The sequence below is a fragment of the Terrapene carolina genome, unplaced genomic scaffold (genome assembly GCF_002925995.2).
Source record: "Terrapene carolina triunguis isolate 2854851 unplaced genomic scaffold, T_m_triunguis-2.0 Scaffold238, whole genome shotgun sequence".
Classification (NCBI taxonomy): domain Eukaryota; kingdom Metazoa; phylum Chordata; order Testudines; family Emydidae; genus Terrapene; species Terrapene triunguis.
Genome location: NW_020664589.1, coordinates 18,694,126 through 18,711,686, shown reverse-complemented (window position 1 = coordinate 18,711,686; position 17,561 = coordinate 18,694,126). Strand labels below are relative to the sequence as shown.

Below are 17,561 nucleotides of genomic sequence, written 5' to 3'. Positions count from 1 at the left end.
GTACATATTTGCATGATTATAAAATCCCAAGTCTGCAAACTTAAATTAGTGAGACCAAACACAGCTTGTTTAGTGAGTTTTTTTAAATTGCCTTCCTTCTTGGCCTGGTCTACACTACGACTTTAATTCGGATTTAGCTGCGTTAATCCGAATTAACCCTTCACCCGTCCACACTACAGAGCCAGTTAATTCGAATTAAAGGGCACTTAAAATCGATTTCTGTACTCCACCTCGACGAGCGGAGTAGCGCCTAAATCGATTTTGTTAATTCGAATTAGGGTTAGTGTGGCCGCACACCACCGAATTACTGTGGTTAAATTAATGGGGTAGTGTGGCCGCACACCACCGAATTAATGTGGTTAAAAACCGAATTAATGTGCTTAGTGTGGCCGCGCACAATCGAATTTATACAACCTGTTTCCCAAATTCGAATTATCTAAATTCGGATTAATCCCGTAGTGTAGACGTACCCTTAGTCTGAAACCATAACACTCTCTTTGACGCAGGAGCTCAAGCTATTTTTGAAGATTAACTGGTAACAGTGAGAGAGGAAGCATTATTCTATTCTATTCAGGTTCTCATACCTTTCTCATCACCTTAGTATCTGAGCTCTTTACAGTGATGTGATTAATCTCTCTCTCATCCTCTTCCCTAGAGAAGTACTATGTGTGCAGAGTTGTGTTTGTTGTTTTTTTGTTTAGTTGGGGAGGGGTTGTTTGTTTTAAGTGTCATGATACTATGTGTTTGTGAAAGAAGGCAAGGTCAAAAATTTGTGATGGTCCTCAGTTCCTGCAGAAGTTTGTTCCACAACAGCTCAGAACTCATGTATTTTTCTTTCTTATAAACCTCACTGTATTTAAGTTGAAATAAAATAAACACAGTCAAGTTAAATTTGTTGAACCAGATATTGGAAAGAAATACAATGTCGTCTGTCTCCTGCATTTTAACACAATAACACACAGATATTAAAACAGAGTGCTGCATCTTCATTTAAGCAGCCAAGAACATGTACTTGTATCTGCAGCAACAAAGGAAATTGGGCTCAGAAGCAGCATTCTATTCACAGGACTATGCTGCTGAGGACAAAGGGAAATACAAAAACCAAGTAACTTGGACACAGGCCAAAAAACCCAAACACTCACTTTAGATTGGATTCTTGAGTATTTACAAAAGGTTTTTTAAAATATCACAAAGTTCACCTAAACTAAGCTACAATTTATTGAACAAGTGGCACAGACTATCCACTGCTAGTCTACTTGCAGTGAGTTAATACAGGGGATACAATGTGAACTAAGCTAACTCGTTATAATCTTCTTATTTACATGCATGCAAAACAATGGCAAGTCTTTATAACAGAAGTATTTATTCTGTATAAACTTAAAACTATGTTTAATTATAATAGCAACATACAATTTAGTATCATTCCAAAGAGGAATACTTACTAAATCCTCTCTTTTCTCTCTCAGTCTGGACTCTGAAGGGATCACTGACTCGTGAGTCTTGTTAATTTAACTTTTCTGTTTTTTTGGCAAAAATATGAGCACAGTAGCAAAGCTACTAGAGCTGTCTATCTAAAGATTTCTGAAAACAATGCTGTACAAATTCTATCTAGGTTCTTATACCAGACCAATTAGTGAGGAATCTGAGTACCTTCACACTGAAAACATTTTCTTTGAGCTAGAAACTTTAAAAAAAAGTCTAATCTCTTACAAATAGCTGCTTTATGGCCTCCATACCTGAAACCAACGTGTTGCACTCAGCAAATGGGGTAGCTTTCTTTCTCCTCTGTGTATGGAGTATATCACACCACATTTTTGATCCATTAATTGTTTTTTGCTTGCCTTCAGATATCAGTGTGGCAATGCTAATGATCTATAATGGTATATTATATTGCTGAGTCTACTGTTGATCTTCATGCCAATGTTTTTGGGGGCAGCTCAGCTGGAAAATCCCCCATCCAGAATAGAAGCCGAAGTCAACTTGACTGTTTTATTACTAAAAGGAAAAAGATCTGTCTGTCTACTACATAGCTCAGTTCTGGCCTCTTTACAAATGTTGATCAAACATTCTTGTACTATAATACTTCCTCAGTTCCCTTAAAATTGATCCGGACCAGTTACTTACTGATAACAGTTTTATCATTTCCTTCTATCAGCTCACTCACTATAACCATAGCAACTGAACAAAGCTGTCCATGCAGCCATTTCTAATATCTCCACCATTATGTTATGCAGGCACCAAAATATTAACATTCAAAATATAGTTACTAAGCAAGTGGATCCTGGATTCATGAATGTTTCTGATTTTCTTTTTGCAACATACCTAGGTGTTCAGATGGGCATAGTTAGCTCACACTAAATTTTTGCAAAAGGATCAACAAAAAAATCCAGAATTCTACTGGGCACTTTTTACCAATCAATTTTTTTCCTTCCTGGGCACTCAGATGGTGCCCCCTTAGGAAATCAGATAATATTTTAAAGGAATGACAGTCTTTCCACACAGGATGTTTTTTAAATCTATTTTTGTTTTACTTTACAGTCTGTTATATATTTCCAGACATTCATTATCCTGAGATTTCTCTCAAATGTTTTAAAGACAAAATCTATATAGTAAAAAGTTAATTTAAAAAGTACAAGTAAAGTTTTTTCCTGTATTTAACAGCTATTTTCCCTTATTTTGTTTTTTAAAACCTATAGTTGCAATTTTCAAAAGTGTCTAAGGGTACGTCTATACTTACCTCCGGGTCCGGCGGTAAGCAATCGATCTTCTGCTCGCCGTCGACGCCGGTACTCCTGCTCCGCGAGAGGAGTACGCGGAGTCGACGGGGGAGCCTGCCTGCCGTGTGTGGACTCGCGGTAAGTTCGAACTAAGATAGTTCGACTTCAGCTACGTGAATAACGTAGCTGAAGTTGCGTATCTTAGTTCGAAGTGGGGGGTTAGTGTGGACCAGCCCTAAGTGACACAGAAACAAATGGAGCTGTGCTCTTATGTCACTTCTTAGATGATTTTGAAAATTCTAGCCTGTATAAAGGGCACCAGGCTTTGGGGTGTATGCATGCATCCCAGTGTGCCTGTTACAACTCTTTGGACATTTAAAAGAGGGAGCTGTAGCTGCAGGCAAATGGCTAATACAAGCATGTAACCTATAAGAAACCAGGTTTAAGGCTTCTTTCCTCTAGGGCTAGGGCAGCAGACAGGAAGAACCCTGAGTCAGGGAAGTCCTAGGGGTGTGTGTCTCCATTAGTAGTCCTTCCAGACCAGAACTTAATTTGTAATGAAAGAGGTGCCAGGGCTCATGCAATTTTTTAACTTTCATAACTGTCAGAGGTGCTGGGGCTATGAACTGCCAAGCCTAGAGCCCTAGCAAAAATTAAGCACTGTTCCCAGCTACTAACAGGAAGGGGTATACGCTCTCCCTTCCCAGCTGGCTGGATGGTACACAGTATTATGAATTAATTTGCTTTTGTTTGAACTAAACTCAGCCTTGAAGAAAGGGTCTTGGACTACATGGTTGTTGGGAACTTTATTCTACCTTACCCAGCCACTGAGTTTGCCCACTAGCTTACACACCATAAAGCAGCTAACTCCTAAATTTCTGACCTGTCACATCTCAGAGAGACACTTCACCACAAGACACAATCCAGAGGGGAGTCTTCAAACAAGAACATGCTTAACGGGACTCAGTCTCCCTGACCACACAAATCCTATGCTTAAGAGCAAGGGACTTTCCCATGTGCTTCCAAGTGATCTTACCTGCTACTCTGCCTTCCCTGAACTATCCCCCTAAATATGACTGCATCTGCATTTGTAATGAATATCTTTCTCCTACCTTACTTGGATACTGTGAATTCTTTTTGCCAGGTGGTAGAACAATGTCATGCTCCATACTTTAAACCTACACTCCATACTTTACACTATGCATCCCTTCATCACACTATTAAATCCAAATCACCAGCGTGCATGCAAGTCTGAACATACTAGAAGTATTTTCTTCCTTTATAATTGCACTTCTACTACTATTTAGTCTTCCGCAATTCCAAGTATCCTTTATGCTGAATAAGACTAAAAAGTATGGTTATGATTTAAAAAATAGATTGTGTAATCTGCCATGTTTTGTATACTGCATAATGAAAACATGCAGGCAGCCAAGGTCAATAAATTAATACACTGTGTAAACAACACACACAATATGGTTTGCCAAGGAATAAATTAAGTAAAAGGGCTCAAGAACCTCGTGAAACCAAATGAAGCCCAGGTCTGTGCAAGCTCACTACTGGACATTATACCTTCCATATGCAAAGGTGAAAATATGTGTTTTTTAGGAAAACAGTTATGCATAATACTTGGCAGAAGCATGTCTAGTACATGCCAGGAAAAAAATGTTCCACATTCAAATATTTCCAGAAGACAAAGTCAACAAGCACAATTATTTTCTGAATGCATAGTGTTTCTATTTTAAAACAGGACCGTGGAAAGACTGTCTACAGGCATTAGAAGATGGCCATGACACCAGTTCCATCTATCTTGTGAAACCTGAAAATACAAATCGACTTATGCAGGTCTGGTGTGACCAACGACATGACCCTGGTGGCTGGACCGTCATTCAGAGACGACTCGATGGATCAGTCAACTTTTTCAGGAACTGGGATACTTACAAGGTTAGGACAAATGAAGCTTGTTTTCTCTTCCTGTCTTAATGGGAGATTTAGGGTACGTCTTCACTACCCGCCGTATCGGCGGGTAGCAATCGATTTATCCGGGATCGATATATCACGTCTCGTTAAGACGCGATATATCGATCCTCGAATGCGCTCACCGTCGATTCCGGAACTCCACCAGAGCGAGCAGCGGTAGTGCAGTCGACGGGGGAGCCGCGGCCGTCGATCCCACGCCGTGTGGACCCCAGGTAATTCGATCCAAGATACTTCGACTTCAGCTACGCTATTCGCGTTGCTGAAGTTGCGTATCTTGGATCGATTCTCCCCCCCGCCCCAGTGTAGACCAGCCCTTAGAGTTAAGAGCTTAGTAGGACTGAAAAAATAACTAGACATATGTGAATAATGAGACCATCCACCGCTATGGTAGATAGGATATAACTACTTTTATAAGGAGTATACACTTATGCTTCAGGTTATAAACCAACCACTAACTGATAGGTTGGCAAGAAACTTCCCAATAGACAGATTATTCCATGAGTGTTCACTACATGATCTCTTGTACCTTCCTCTGAAAAATTTTGTAGTGGTGTCAAGTGCTGAAACATACTTAGGGCCAAGGTGAAGTTGCACTGGAATTTCAAAATATGCCCATGTAGTCATTATCAAGGTGCCATGGTTAAGGATGCATTCAGATTTAAAAGTAAAACGGTCTGCAACAGTAATCTATTTGTCACTATTTCTTCACAGCAAGGATTTGGTAACATAGATGGAGAGTACTGGCTGGGTTTAGAAAATATTTATTGGCTAACAAATCAAGGCAACTACAAACTGCTTGTAACAATGGAAGACTGGTCAGGTCGAAAAGTATTTGCTGAATATGCCAGTTTCAGACTGGAGCCAGAGAGTGAATATTACAAGTTGAGACTGGGTCGTTACAATGGCAATGCTGGGGATTCTTTCACTTGGCACAACGGGAAGCAGTTCACCACACTGGATAGAGACCATGATGTATACACAGGTATGAAGTGTTTAAAAAGAAAAAAAAACTAAGGAAAATGGCAAGTCACAGAACGAAATGATAGAAAATTACATTTAAACATATAATTAAAAACATTTACAAAAGCGAAAAACAAACCACTCTGATGATACACAAATTAATCCGGTAATCTAATGATTTTCATTGACAGATGACAAAAGAAACTTTTTAGTTTAAATATTTGATGTTATTTTAAAAATTAAGGCCCAGATCCTGAAACTGGATCCTTGCAGGTGAATCTTGTACTAAAGTGGAGCTCCACTGAAGAGTCCACTTGCATGGTTTTGATTGCAGGATTGAGGACAGTAAAAGGAAGGTTTTGTGTGCCTTGCTGCTTACATCATCAGATTGATAGATTTAAAAATATACAGACATTAAAACTGTTTTATGAAAGTTTTGCTAGTCTGCTCATTGCAAGATTTTCATTTTCTATACTCAATAACAGTCTGCTTTTCATTATAGGTAACTGTGCTCACTACCAGAAAGGAGGATGGTGGTACAATGCCTGTGCTCACTCAAACCTCAATGGAGTCTGGTATCGGGGAGGACACTATCGTAGTCGATATCAGGATGGTGTTTACTGGGCTGAGTTCCGCGGCGGATCATATTCACTAAAGAAAGTTGTTATGATGATCAGGCCTAACCCCAACACATTCCACTGAAAGAATTTTTTCCTCTTTTAATTTGCTATTTAAAACAGAATGATGAAATGGCAGTAATAGCTCCATGTGCTATCCGGAATAGGTCTTTATAGCAGAAAGGAATGTAAGATATTGTACATTTATTGCTAAAATGTGAGGACTTGTATATTGTATTTTCAACATTCATTCCAGCAAAAACATACAATTTAAGTGATATAATAAACTTTCAGATCATCTTTCTTTGTACCAAAAATAATTAAGGTTCCTGTTTCTAGAACTGGGAGTTAAGATGGACTGTAGATAACACTTCTGGGTTTTATTCCCTGTAAATTAAGTCTAGATGCTAAAAATATTGCTACAGCATCTAAATATTTTGTATGTTGTATTATGTATAAATATTCTCAAATACAATACAATCTGTACAGCAAGAGTTTTATTCTTATTAGTAGGGATCATTTGACACAGGAAATCACATCCTTTGAAACTATGTAGCTTGTATATGTACTGTAGGGTATTAGTGGGATTATTCCTAATTTAATTTTTGTTAATTGTCAGATAAAACAAATCACTAAATCATTTCAGTTTGTGGGCAGACACCCAAATAGTTACCATAATGATTAATCCAGTCCTTCACTCTCACTTTTCTCTTAATATACATGCCATCATTCTCAAAACTGACCTCTGATACAAACATTTTTGATCAAGGAAGGAAAATGAGTGTTTTTAAATTGAACTGCCTACATGTATTTATAAAGTAATCCAAACTTATAATGGCTATTGCATATTATATAGCCAACATGAATAATGTTAATGTTCATATAAAATAATAGCCTAAATATTTAACATTATTTTATACCTGAGCTACGTCATTACCTGCTGTGTAGCCACTGTAATCAGAAAATGGCTACAAATTAAAGGGGCTATCCAACTTTGCAGGCAAATGATGGATACCGATCTATATTCTGTTTAATGTCCTTAGCCACAAGATTAAGATTCTTGGAAGAAAATATTTGTAACCAAGAACAATTATATTTACCATATTTCACAATTATTAATGAGTATATTGTGTGTCAACATATTAAAGAGAATTACTCACTCATATTTATAAATAAAATCAATTGTGGAAACTTGGAGAATTTTAGAATTCTGCTGAGGTAGATATGTAGAATAGATAATTGTTGCAAATTAGAAACTACAGTGAAAACCATAAAATTTAGTGAAAGAATGTCTGAGAAAAACAAAAAAAGCTCTTGCTCTCTTCCCTTATTACCTCATTGTTTCTTTACAAATGTATGATGTGCATTAAAAACTGATGATGCCTGATGTAGCATGTGTTGTATATAAATGAAAGTAGGGTTTTTAATATATTATTGGATTATCCTTGTAATATTGCAAATTGGTAATAAAGCAACAAATGCTATTTTGATGTATTTAGATTCATTCTGGTGTTTCAGTTCAGGCTAACATTCAAAGTACAGGAAATGATTTAACGCCACACAAGTCTACCATTGTTAATTTAAATCAAATCAATTCTGACTTCTAACTCTACACCATTAATGATTTGCTTTTTCCATTAAATGAATTGTCTACACATTTCAAGATCTACCAACAGCAGCTTCCTGCTGAGACAAGTACTGAACACCTCTTACCATCTCAGTCAAAGGGGAGAATATCTTTTGGATCAGCTGGTGGGGCTACTTCCTATGGTCCACAAGGCTCATGATTCATGTCTTAGTTGCAGTAGTGCTCAAGATGCATACTCAACTAGTCCAGCTACCAGATGGGGGAACCTGGTTAATTAGTTAATTCCTAAACAGGGACTTTGTTAATTGTTTCTATCTGCTCCAGTTTCTGGACATTGGTTATCCCTAAGGGATTGAAACCATGACAAAACCAAAAGTTGTATTTCTATAAAAACTCTTGTTCCTATTCAGCTGGAAAACAATTCACAGCATTTTCACCCTGAAGTGTGTATTCTAAAGAACAGTTACTTACCTTACAGTAACTGTGGTTCTTCTTAAGAATATGTGTCAATATGGATCCCACTGTAGGTGACTGGCAAGCAGAGTCCTCCCTGGATGGTGGGAGTGAGGAATATCAGCTGAATCATTCAAACAATGATTGACGTACTGCTCACCTGAACTTGGCACCTAATTTGGCAGCCACGTCATGGGCATAATGTTTCACAAAAGTCAGTGGGTTACTCCACGTTGCAACCTTGCAGAGCTCAGAGACTGGAATGTTTCTGAAGCAGGCAATAGATGCAGCCTGTGTTCTGGAACAATGTGCCTTGATATTCGAAGGGATAGGTTAACCAGCCAGCTGATGGCAGATTGAAATGTACTGTGTGATTCACTTGGGAGAATCTCTGCAAAGAGATGGCTTGGCCTTTGGTTGGACCAGAAGTTGCTACAAAGGGGTGAGGAGGAGACCACTGAAATGGCTTGGTCCTATTAAGATAATACAGCAAACCTCTGGATAAGTCAGGATAGGCAGTTTCTTCTCTCTGGGTATCAAGTATGGCTTCAGGAAGAAGACTGGCAAGGTTCAAGTGAAAGTCTGTCTCTGAGGTTGTCTTGAACTTGGGGTGTAGTCTCAACACTACCTTTTCTCTATGTCCAAAGGTGGTCCAACCATGAGACCCTAGAGCTTGCTGACTCTGAGCTGACACAATGGCCATCAGAACGATAGTCTTGATGGTGAGGTGGTGTATGAAACATTCTGGTAGTGGCTCAACGAGAGGCTCCATGAACTTCCTGAGGACAACATTAACATCCCCTGAGGAAGCTGGGTCTCTACCTCCAGGGTGTGAAGGAGGCCCTTAAGGAATTTCAATACCATTAGATGTGAAAAGAGAGTGTGTGACTGCATCCAGTCATGATACACTGATATTGCTGCAAGATGGACCTCTCCTGGGAATCGGGAGCACCAAAGATGGTGCTCTAGAGACAGAGTCCAATGTGCCCCTTGACCATCCTGTCAAATCTGCTGATGAGTCCTAGGAGCGAGATGGGTTGCTGATGAGAAGAAAGGCTGATGTCGCCTGTTGTATCTCACACACTTCTTGGCATGATACTCAGTGTGTCTGGGAGGGTAGGATGGAGTGCATGGTCCCTGCTGTGACTGAGGACAGTAGTACTGGAGGTATGGTGTAGAGATGTAAATCCCCAAGGCGAGTAGAATAGCTTCTGAGTCCTTCAGCAAGTGAAGAGTGCTGTTAGTCAGTCCACTTTGTGAACAGTTCTAGTCTTCTAAGGGAAGTCCTTGATAGTGGCCGGTACTTCTCCTGGGATGCCTGATGCTTGGAGCCATGATACCTGCTGCATGGTCATGATGGTGGCCATACATCTGGCCATGGTGTCTGAGACATCCATTGACACTGTAAGCCTGTCTTGACCAGTAGTTGGTCTGCCTTAATTATGTCTTTAGGCTGCTCTCTCTTGTCATGAGGGAGCTCTGCTAGGAAGGGAGTCTATCAGAGTGGCTGTCCCCTTTAAGGGGAATCAGGGCCCAGTCTACCTGTGCAGGTTTCTTTAAAAACAAAAATCTCAGCCCTGCCTGTGCCATAATTAGCTGACTCCTAGCCTGAGAGGATGGAATCAGGTGATCACCTAATGATCATAAAAAAGGTTGATGAAACTCAGAGAGAGGAATTACTGGGAGCAGGTTGGGCTCATGTGGAAGGCCCTGAGGCAGGGTCTGCAGAAATCAGGAAACTCCTGTCAGAGGGATTCCAGGGAAAGCAGCATGGGAGTCAGTGCTCTACAATGGAGCAAGGAAAGAACTGAAAAATTAGCCCAGGAGGCAGGCTGGAGAGTAGCCCAAAGAGGGTGGAAGAACCTTTTGTTTGGACTTTCAGTTGGACTTTTGTTTTCCCAGGAGTTAAATTTGCTTAATGGACTTGGCTGGAGGGCCAAGCCACATCACCAACTCTGAGCTGTGCAGGAAAGGGGAGCCACCAGAGAAGAAAACTGAGGCAGGGATTGCCTGCTGCACCATGTTTAACCAGAAGATGGCACAATCGGGCAGTCCATGACAGAGGCACTCTATCCTAATTGAGAAAGTCATGCTTAGCCAGTAAGGACTGGCAATTAGCCACATATATTTGCAATGAAGCTGAAGAGCATGGACCAGAAGTGGACAGGATGTCCCGCAGCCTGTGGGACTTCTCTGTGGTGATCACTGTTTTGATCTCTAATGTCTTGGCACTCCTCACAAGCAGCTCCTGAAACGCTTTATAGTCATCCAGTGCCAGTAGCAATGCAAAGGATATCACTCTGTCCAGTGATGAAATAAAGAGATCCTTTGGTGGTGAGATGAGGCATTATGTTGCTCTGCCCATCAATCTGGCTCCTCCCCTGTTCAGGGATGCTGGTGACGAGAGAGATCTCTACCTCAGTGATGGAGACTGGCTTCTCAATGCCTGTGATGGCATGCCCCAATAAAGCTACAGTGGCATACCACTGGAGTACACCTAACTTGCTGGATGCTGACTTGACCAATGCCATTCTTGGAGGGCTGATGGCAGCTAAGACCTGTAGGAGAAATGCGTAGGTCTCTGGGCAGCATCAACTGCAGATTTTAGGGGGAAAGGTTCTGTGTTCAATAACAGGGAGAACATATGTCCTGCTGACTGTGAAGAGGAACAGGTCTCCACTAGAGGCAGTGCCAACGTGTAAGGTGTCCTCAGGTCTGTAGTGGTTCCAGTAGGTATCTCGGTGGATCTGGGCCTGCCCTAAGGCTCGAGTCAATGCAGCAGGAAGCATCGGAGCCAGCATCAGTGCTAGCAGAGTCTACTGTGTTGCAGGCTGCTCCTTCTCTCCAGCCCTCAATGCCATGGGTGGCTTAGAGGACTTCTGTCTGGTGGCCTTGTTATGCCTGTCCTAGTGGGAGAACACTGAGCTCCTTCTTAAGCTTCTGCGTCAGCACTTGGAGTGGACCCTTTCAGTCCCCAAGTTTGATCCTGGAGGTGTTGGTGTCAGCTTTGATGCTGATGTTAAGGTTGACTTTGGTGCCGTATTCTCCCCAATAGCCTTAGGCATCATCAGTCTACTTGACAAGGTGCTCAATGATGATGATTTGTCCACTTGTAGGTCTCTGGAACTTGTTTCCTCAAGGCCTGAAGAGACCTTCATGGATTGTTCCAGAAGGAGAAGATTCAGCCTTGCATCTTGTAACTTGCACATTTTCAAAGAGAAAGACAAGCTTTCTGAGCATCTGCTCACAATCTGAGATTATCCCAACAGAAGAGACATTTACTGTGCCCAGCCATCAAGGGGATTAGCAGAATAGGCAGGGCTAACATGAGAGTTTTGTGAGGGAGTTCTCCAGATGAAGGAGGAGCAATTATGTGATCCTTGGGGTAAGTGTGTTGTCTGCAGTGTTTGTGGTACGCTTGCTGCTTGATTGAAATATACCGTGTAGTCCGTTTGTTTGGGAGACTGTGTGCTGACCGTGTGTGTGCTGAGCTTCTTAACGAGGCTTTGATCCCTAAGAACCTTTAGCACCTATCAACTCTTAACCAGGGGGCAGGGCTACTCAGGAAGACCAGGACTTTAAAAAGCCCGTTCCTAAGTGACCAGAGGAGCTAGCGAACCGGGGAGTTCTGCGAGGGAGTTTACAAGTGCAGCGTGAGGGGGGCCTAGGTAACATTCTTTAAACATAAAGCCCAAAACAACTCCTGATAAAAACAACAACAAAGGAACGAGCTTCAGGAGTAAAAAGAGAATGCAGGCAGAAGTCCAACAACAGAGTGGGAGCTATCCAGTTTATTGCACCCAATGCAGCATGTATGATTACGTGTCCTATGGGCAGGTGGCATATATGTGCATTCACTGCAAGGAGCTCCTGGCCCTCAGAGACCGTGTATGGGCTTTGGAGACTGGAGTGGCTGAACTGGAGGAGCTAAGCGAGGTACATAGATGAGACTTTCCGGGACACAGTAGAACGATCCCACCCCCAGCCTGACAGCCTCTGTACTGTTGAGGAGGAGGAAAGTCTCAGGGTTGGAGAACATGCAACTGGAGCAGAGGGAAATGATTCCATAGTTGGGATCCTCCTTCCAAATTATGTTGTGGTGTCCTCTTGCACTGAGGTTACCTCTCCAGGGGAGGGAACGCCAGTTATTAGGAAGTGACAGGTAATAGTTATGGGGGATTCGATCATTAGAAACATAGATAGCTGGGTTTGAGATGACTGGGAGAACCGCATGGTGACTTGCCTGCCTGGTGCGAAGGTTGCGGATCTCTCGAGACATCTAGATAGATTTATCTGTAGTGCTGGGGAGGAGCCAGTGCTTGTGGTACATGTAGGTACCAATGATGTAGGGAAGGATAGGAGAGAGGTCCTGGAGGCCAAATTTAGGCTTCTAGGTAAGAGATTGAAGTCCAGGACCTCCATGGTAGCATTCTCTGAAGTGCTTCCAGTTCCACATGCAGGGCCAGTTAGACAGGCAGACCTGCAGGGTCTCAATGTGCAGATGAGACAATGGTGTAGGGAGGAGGGGTTTAGATTTATTAGGAACTACGGAAACTTTTGGGAAAGGGAGAGCCTCCACCTAAACCAAATGGTACCAGATTGCTTGCACTTAAAAATAAAAAGGTTGTAGAACAGTTTTTAAACTAAGGGCTGGGGAAAAGCTGACAGGTGCAGAGGAGCACATGGTTCGGACAGAGACATCCCTTAGGGGAGGATCCATTAATGGAGATTCTCTATGTCCTAATAAGGAAGAGAGGATGGAAGATGATAAATACTGCTAGGATGTGATGAGAAACAGTCAAATTGAAAAAAGTCCCATTCAATTACATCATGTAATGGCAGACAGCTAAAAAGTGACAAGTTTTTAAAGTGCTTATATACCAATGCTAGAAGTCTAAATAATAAGACGGGCAAACTGGTTGAGACTATAGTAAAGAACAAAATTGTCAGACACACAGATGAACATAATTTGTTTTGGAAGAGTCAACATGGTTTTTATAAAGGGAAATCATGCCTCACCAATCTACTAGAATTCTTGAGGGGGTCAACAAGCATGTGGACAAGGGGGATCCAGTGGATAGAGTGTACTTAGATTTTCAGAAAGCCTGTGATAAGGTCCCTCACCAAAGGCTCTTAAGCAAAGTAAGCTGTCATGGAATAAGAGGGAAGGTCCTCTCATGGATTGGTAACTGGAAAAGATAGGAAACAAAGGGTAGGAATAAACGGCCAGTTTTCAGAATGGAGAGAGGTAAATAGTGGTGTCCCTGAGGGGTCTGTACTGGGACCAGTCCTATTCAACGTATTTATAAAAGATCTGGAAAAAGGGGTAAACAGTGAGGTGGAAAATTTTGCAGATGATACAAAACTACTCAAGATAGTTAAGTCCCAGGCAGACTGCAAAGAGCTACAAAAGAATCTCACAAAACTAGGTGACTGGGCAACAAAATGGAAGATGAAATTCAATGTTGATAAATGCAAAGTAATGCACATTGGAAAACATAATCCCAACTATACATATAAAATGATGGGGTCTAAATTAGCTGTTACCACTCAAGAAAGAGATCTTGGAGTCATTGTGGATAGTTCTCTGAAAACATCCACTCAATGTGCAGTGGCAGTCAAAAAAGCTAACAGAATGTTGGGCATCATTAAGGGATAGATAAGACAGATCATATTGCCTTTATATAAATCCATGGTATACCCACATCTTGAATACTGTGTGAAGATGTGGTCACCCCATCTCAAAAAAGATATATTGGAATTGGAAAAGGTTCAGAAAAAGGCAACAAAAATTATTAGGGATCTGGAACGGCTTCCGTATGAGTAGAGATTAATAAGACTGGGACTTTTCAGCTTGGGAAAGAGACGACTAAGGGGGGATATGATTGAGATCTATAAAATCATGACTGGTGTGGAGAAAGTAAATAAGGAAGTGTTATTTACTCCTTTTCATAACACAAGAACTAGGGGTCACCAAATTAAATTAATAGGCAGCAAGTTTAAAACAAACAAAAGGAAGTATTTCTTCACACAACACACAGTCAACCTGTGGAACTCTTTGCCAGAGGATGTTGTGAAGGCCAAGACTATAACAGGGTTAAAAAAAAAACACTAGATAAATTCATGGAGGATAGGCCCATCAATGACTATTAGCCAGGATGGGTAGGGATGGTGTCCCTAGTCTCTGTTTGCCAGAAGCTGGGAATGAGCGACAGGAAATGAATCACTTGATGATTATCTGTTCATTCCCTCTGGGGCACCTGGTATTGGCCACTGTCGGAAGACAGGATACTGGGCTAGATGGGCCTTTGGTCTGACCCAGTATGGCCTGTTCCTATGTTCTTATCTCAGAGAGCCGGCTCTACAGCTCCTCCCTTCAGTATGTTTCTTTCACTTCTCCCCAGACATAGATTACCTCTTCACCCACAGGACTAGCCTGCCCCTCTTCAGCTGTTACAGCCAATATATATATATAGCAGCTGCACCTGTGCCAGCCAATCAACTGCTTTCCAATCAGGCGCTGCTTGTAGCAGATGTTACTCTCTTGACTACTTACCTGCTTCTTCAAAATGGTGCCTTCAAACTGGGCTCAAGATCAGAACTTTGTGGACCTGTTGATTATTATTAGGGCTGTCAAGCGATTAAAAAAATTAATCGTGATTAATCGCGCTGTTAAACAAGAATAGAATACCATTTAAAGTAGTTTGGGATGTTTACTACATTTTCAAACACAGAATACAAAGTGTACAGTGCTCACTTTATATTTATTTTTGATTATAAATGCACTGTAAAAAACAAAAATATGTATTTTTCAATTCACCTCATACAAGTACTGTAGTGTAATCTCTTTATCGTGAAAGTTGAACTTACAAATGTAGAATCTGCATTTGTCAGTTACACTTTCACGATAAAGAGACTGCACTTCAGTACTTGTATGAGGTGAATTGAAAAATACTATTTCTTTTGTTTATCATTTTTACAGTGCATATATTTGTAATAAAAAATAATATAAAGTAAGACTTTGTATTCTGTGTTGTAATTGAAATCAATATTGAAAATGTAGAAAAACATCCAAAAATATTTAATAAATTTCAATTAGTATTCTATTGTTATATGTGCGATTAATTTTTTTTTTACTTAATTACGTGATTTAACTGCGATTAATTGACAGTCCTAATTATTATGTTCCCGCACTCTTGTGCTCAATACAGCAATATCTAATCGGCTCCCTTTCAACAAAGGCAATCTATTCTTTCTTTTTAATGACCAATTAGCGAGGGACAAATATTCAGATTAAACCACTTAATTTGCTAAATGGGTCTGGCACTTTGGGATAAACGTATGTTTGCCAGTTACTATCCTAACATACACGGCATGGGGATGGTATGGAGTCTTATAAAGTGAAGCAAACAATTTCCACTCATCATCTCACAAAAAGCTGTTATTACAGCTATTGCATGTCCGCATGCTATCTTCCGTTACTAATAGACTCTCTAGACTCCAATCAACCCCCAATGGCCTCTGCCAAAGCTACAATCCTTTTGTTCTTGGACGACTGAGTATGACTCCTTACAGAACCCCATAAGACTCCTTAACCAGTTATACCAGTCAATGAGTTAAGAGACAGAAGGAGGTCTCTCCTTTTCCTCTCTTCCTGTGTGAGGCTTTTGACTCAGGGAATTACGAACAATAACTTATTTTTTAAGAGGAATAATACATAGTTTCTCCCTAAATTCCATCAAATATTTTTCTGATGAGGTTATTCTTACAAGTTACACAACTTACTATTTCTTTCAGGGTTGGAACCTCTCATTTATGGGGAACAAATCTGTTGACTGGAAACACAATAACTCCCTATAGTCCTTTTTAAAAACCAAAAACAAATATGGACTCTTGCATATTCTCCATCAACTGGGAGTTTGAATATCGGTAACTTAGAGGCAACGGCTCAGTGACACACTTTTCAGATTGCAATATTTCAGGTTATTTCACATGCAGAAAATAATATAAAGATTAGTTAAAAGTAATTTTGGAAATGGCAGTAAAGGCAATCTCCCTTAAGAGGAATAAAAAACATTTAATGATTGAAATACAGAAATTATATAAGACTGTAAAATTAATCCTGTAAAATTAATCCAAACTTCAACCCTCTTGTATATGCATTATAATACAGTTTTTCATTACATGAACACATGCTATTTTTTCAGAGGATCCCTGTCTTATTCTGTGTATTGAATGAAATGTGCTCAGGAAGTGAGTCATGGTTGTGCAGTGAATGAGGCTGCTTTCTGTTAAGTTCACTTATTACAGAACTTGAAAGATGTGTAGTGAATAAGACAGGGAACTGCATGAAGGAAACAGATGGTTTTATGGTTTATTATTTTTATTATTTATTTGTATTATCGTGGTGCCTAAGAGCCCAAATGCTCTTAGGCACCACGATGATGGACCAGGGCCCCATTTTGCTAGGCGCTGTACAAACACAGAACAAAAAGACAGTTTCTGCCCCAACAAACTTACAAGCTAAGCATAAGATAAGGCAGTCAAATGACATCCTGCATGGGTACGTATTTAATATTACTTGTTATTTTCATCACTCAACATGTAACCCCATGCCTTATTTAGTACACACTATCCAAATCCTGTCTGGAATAATGACTTATTAATTTCCTCACAGGCCTTTCTATGGTGCTCATTACAACAAGTGAAATGGACTGATGGTCTTATCTCCATTTTACAGATGAGGAACTGAGGCACAGAGGAAAATATGTACAAAATTGTCTAGTGTCCACTAATTTTGGTTGCCTAACTTGAGACACCTATGGCCTGATTTTTCAGAGTAGTTAGCATTTTTATAGCATGTTCTATGTTCAATGCACAACTTCCACTGATTGATCTGGACATGGCAGTGAATGAGGACAAACACAGGGATGTATTTTAAGTGGCAGGCCGCAACCTTATTCAACTGTCACACATGCTCTCACATACCAGGCAATTTAAGTGGGTTCCAGTGCAGGGGTTACTGGGTTCCTACCATATAAACCATAACTCAGGGTAGATTTTCCTCAGCCTACAGCTAGGACTTCGCTCACTCATCTGATTTCTACCACTTGCCCCACAAACCCCTGCAAAGGGGACAGAGGATAGTAAAGGGGGGGTATTTCAGCCTGTCAAGGCCAAAAGGGCTCCTTTATCTCATGAACACAATACCCATCAGCAAAATCCCAGGTCTTTTACTTCAGGGAACTG

The 17,561-nt window shown here is 40.6% G+C and overlaps 2 protein-coding genes across 9 annotated transcripts in view; one reads left to right on the top strand and one right to left on the bottom strand.

Moving 5' to 3' along the window:
- Window positions 1-6,531, top strand: part of ANGPTL2 (angiopoietin like 2) — a 33,637-nt gene extending 27,106 nt beyond the window's left edge. For both annotated transcript variants that reach the window (XM_024201192.3, XM_024201191.3), the window contains exons 3-5: window positions 4,465-4,658; window positions 5,406-5,676; window positions 6,157-6,531. In XM_024201192.3, coding sequence (XP_024056960.1) covers window positions 4,465-4,658; window positions 5,406-5,676; window positions 6,157-6,356 — 665 coding nt within the window. In that variant the 3' untranslated portion in view covers window positions 6,357-6,531. The remainder of the gene's footprint in view (window positions 1-4,464; window positions 4,659-5,405; window positions 5,677-6,156) is intronic.
- RALGPS1 (Ral GEF with PH domain and SH3 binding motif 1) overlaps window positions 1-17,561 on the bottom strand; it is a 298,888-nt gene that overhangs the window by 171,681 nt on the left and 109,646 nt on the right. The window lies entirely within an intron of this gene.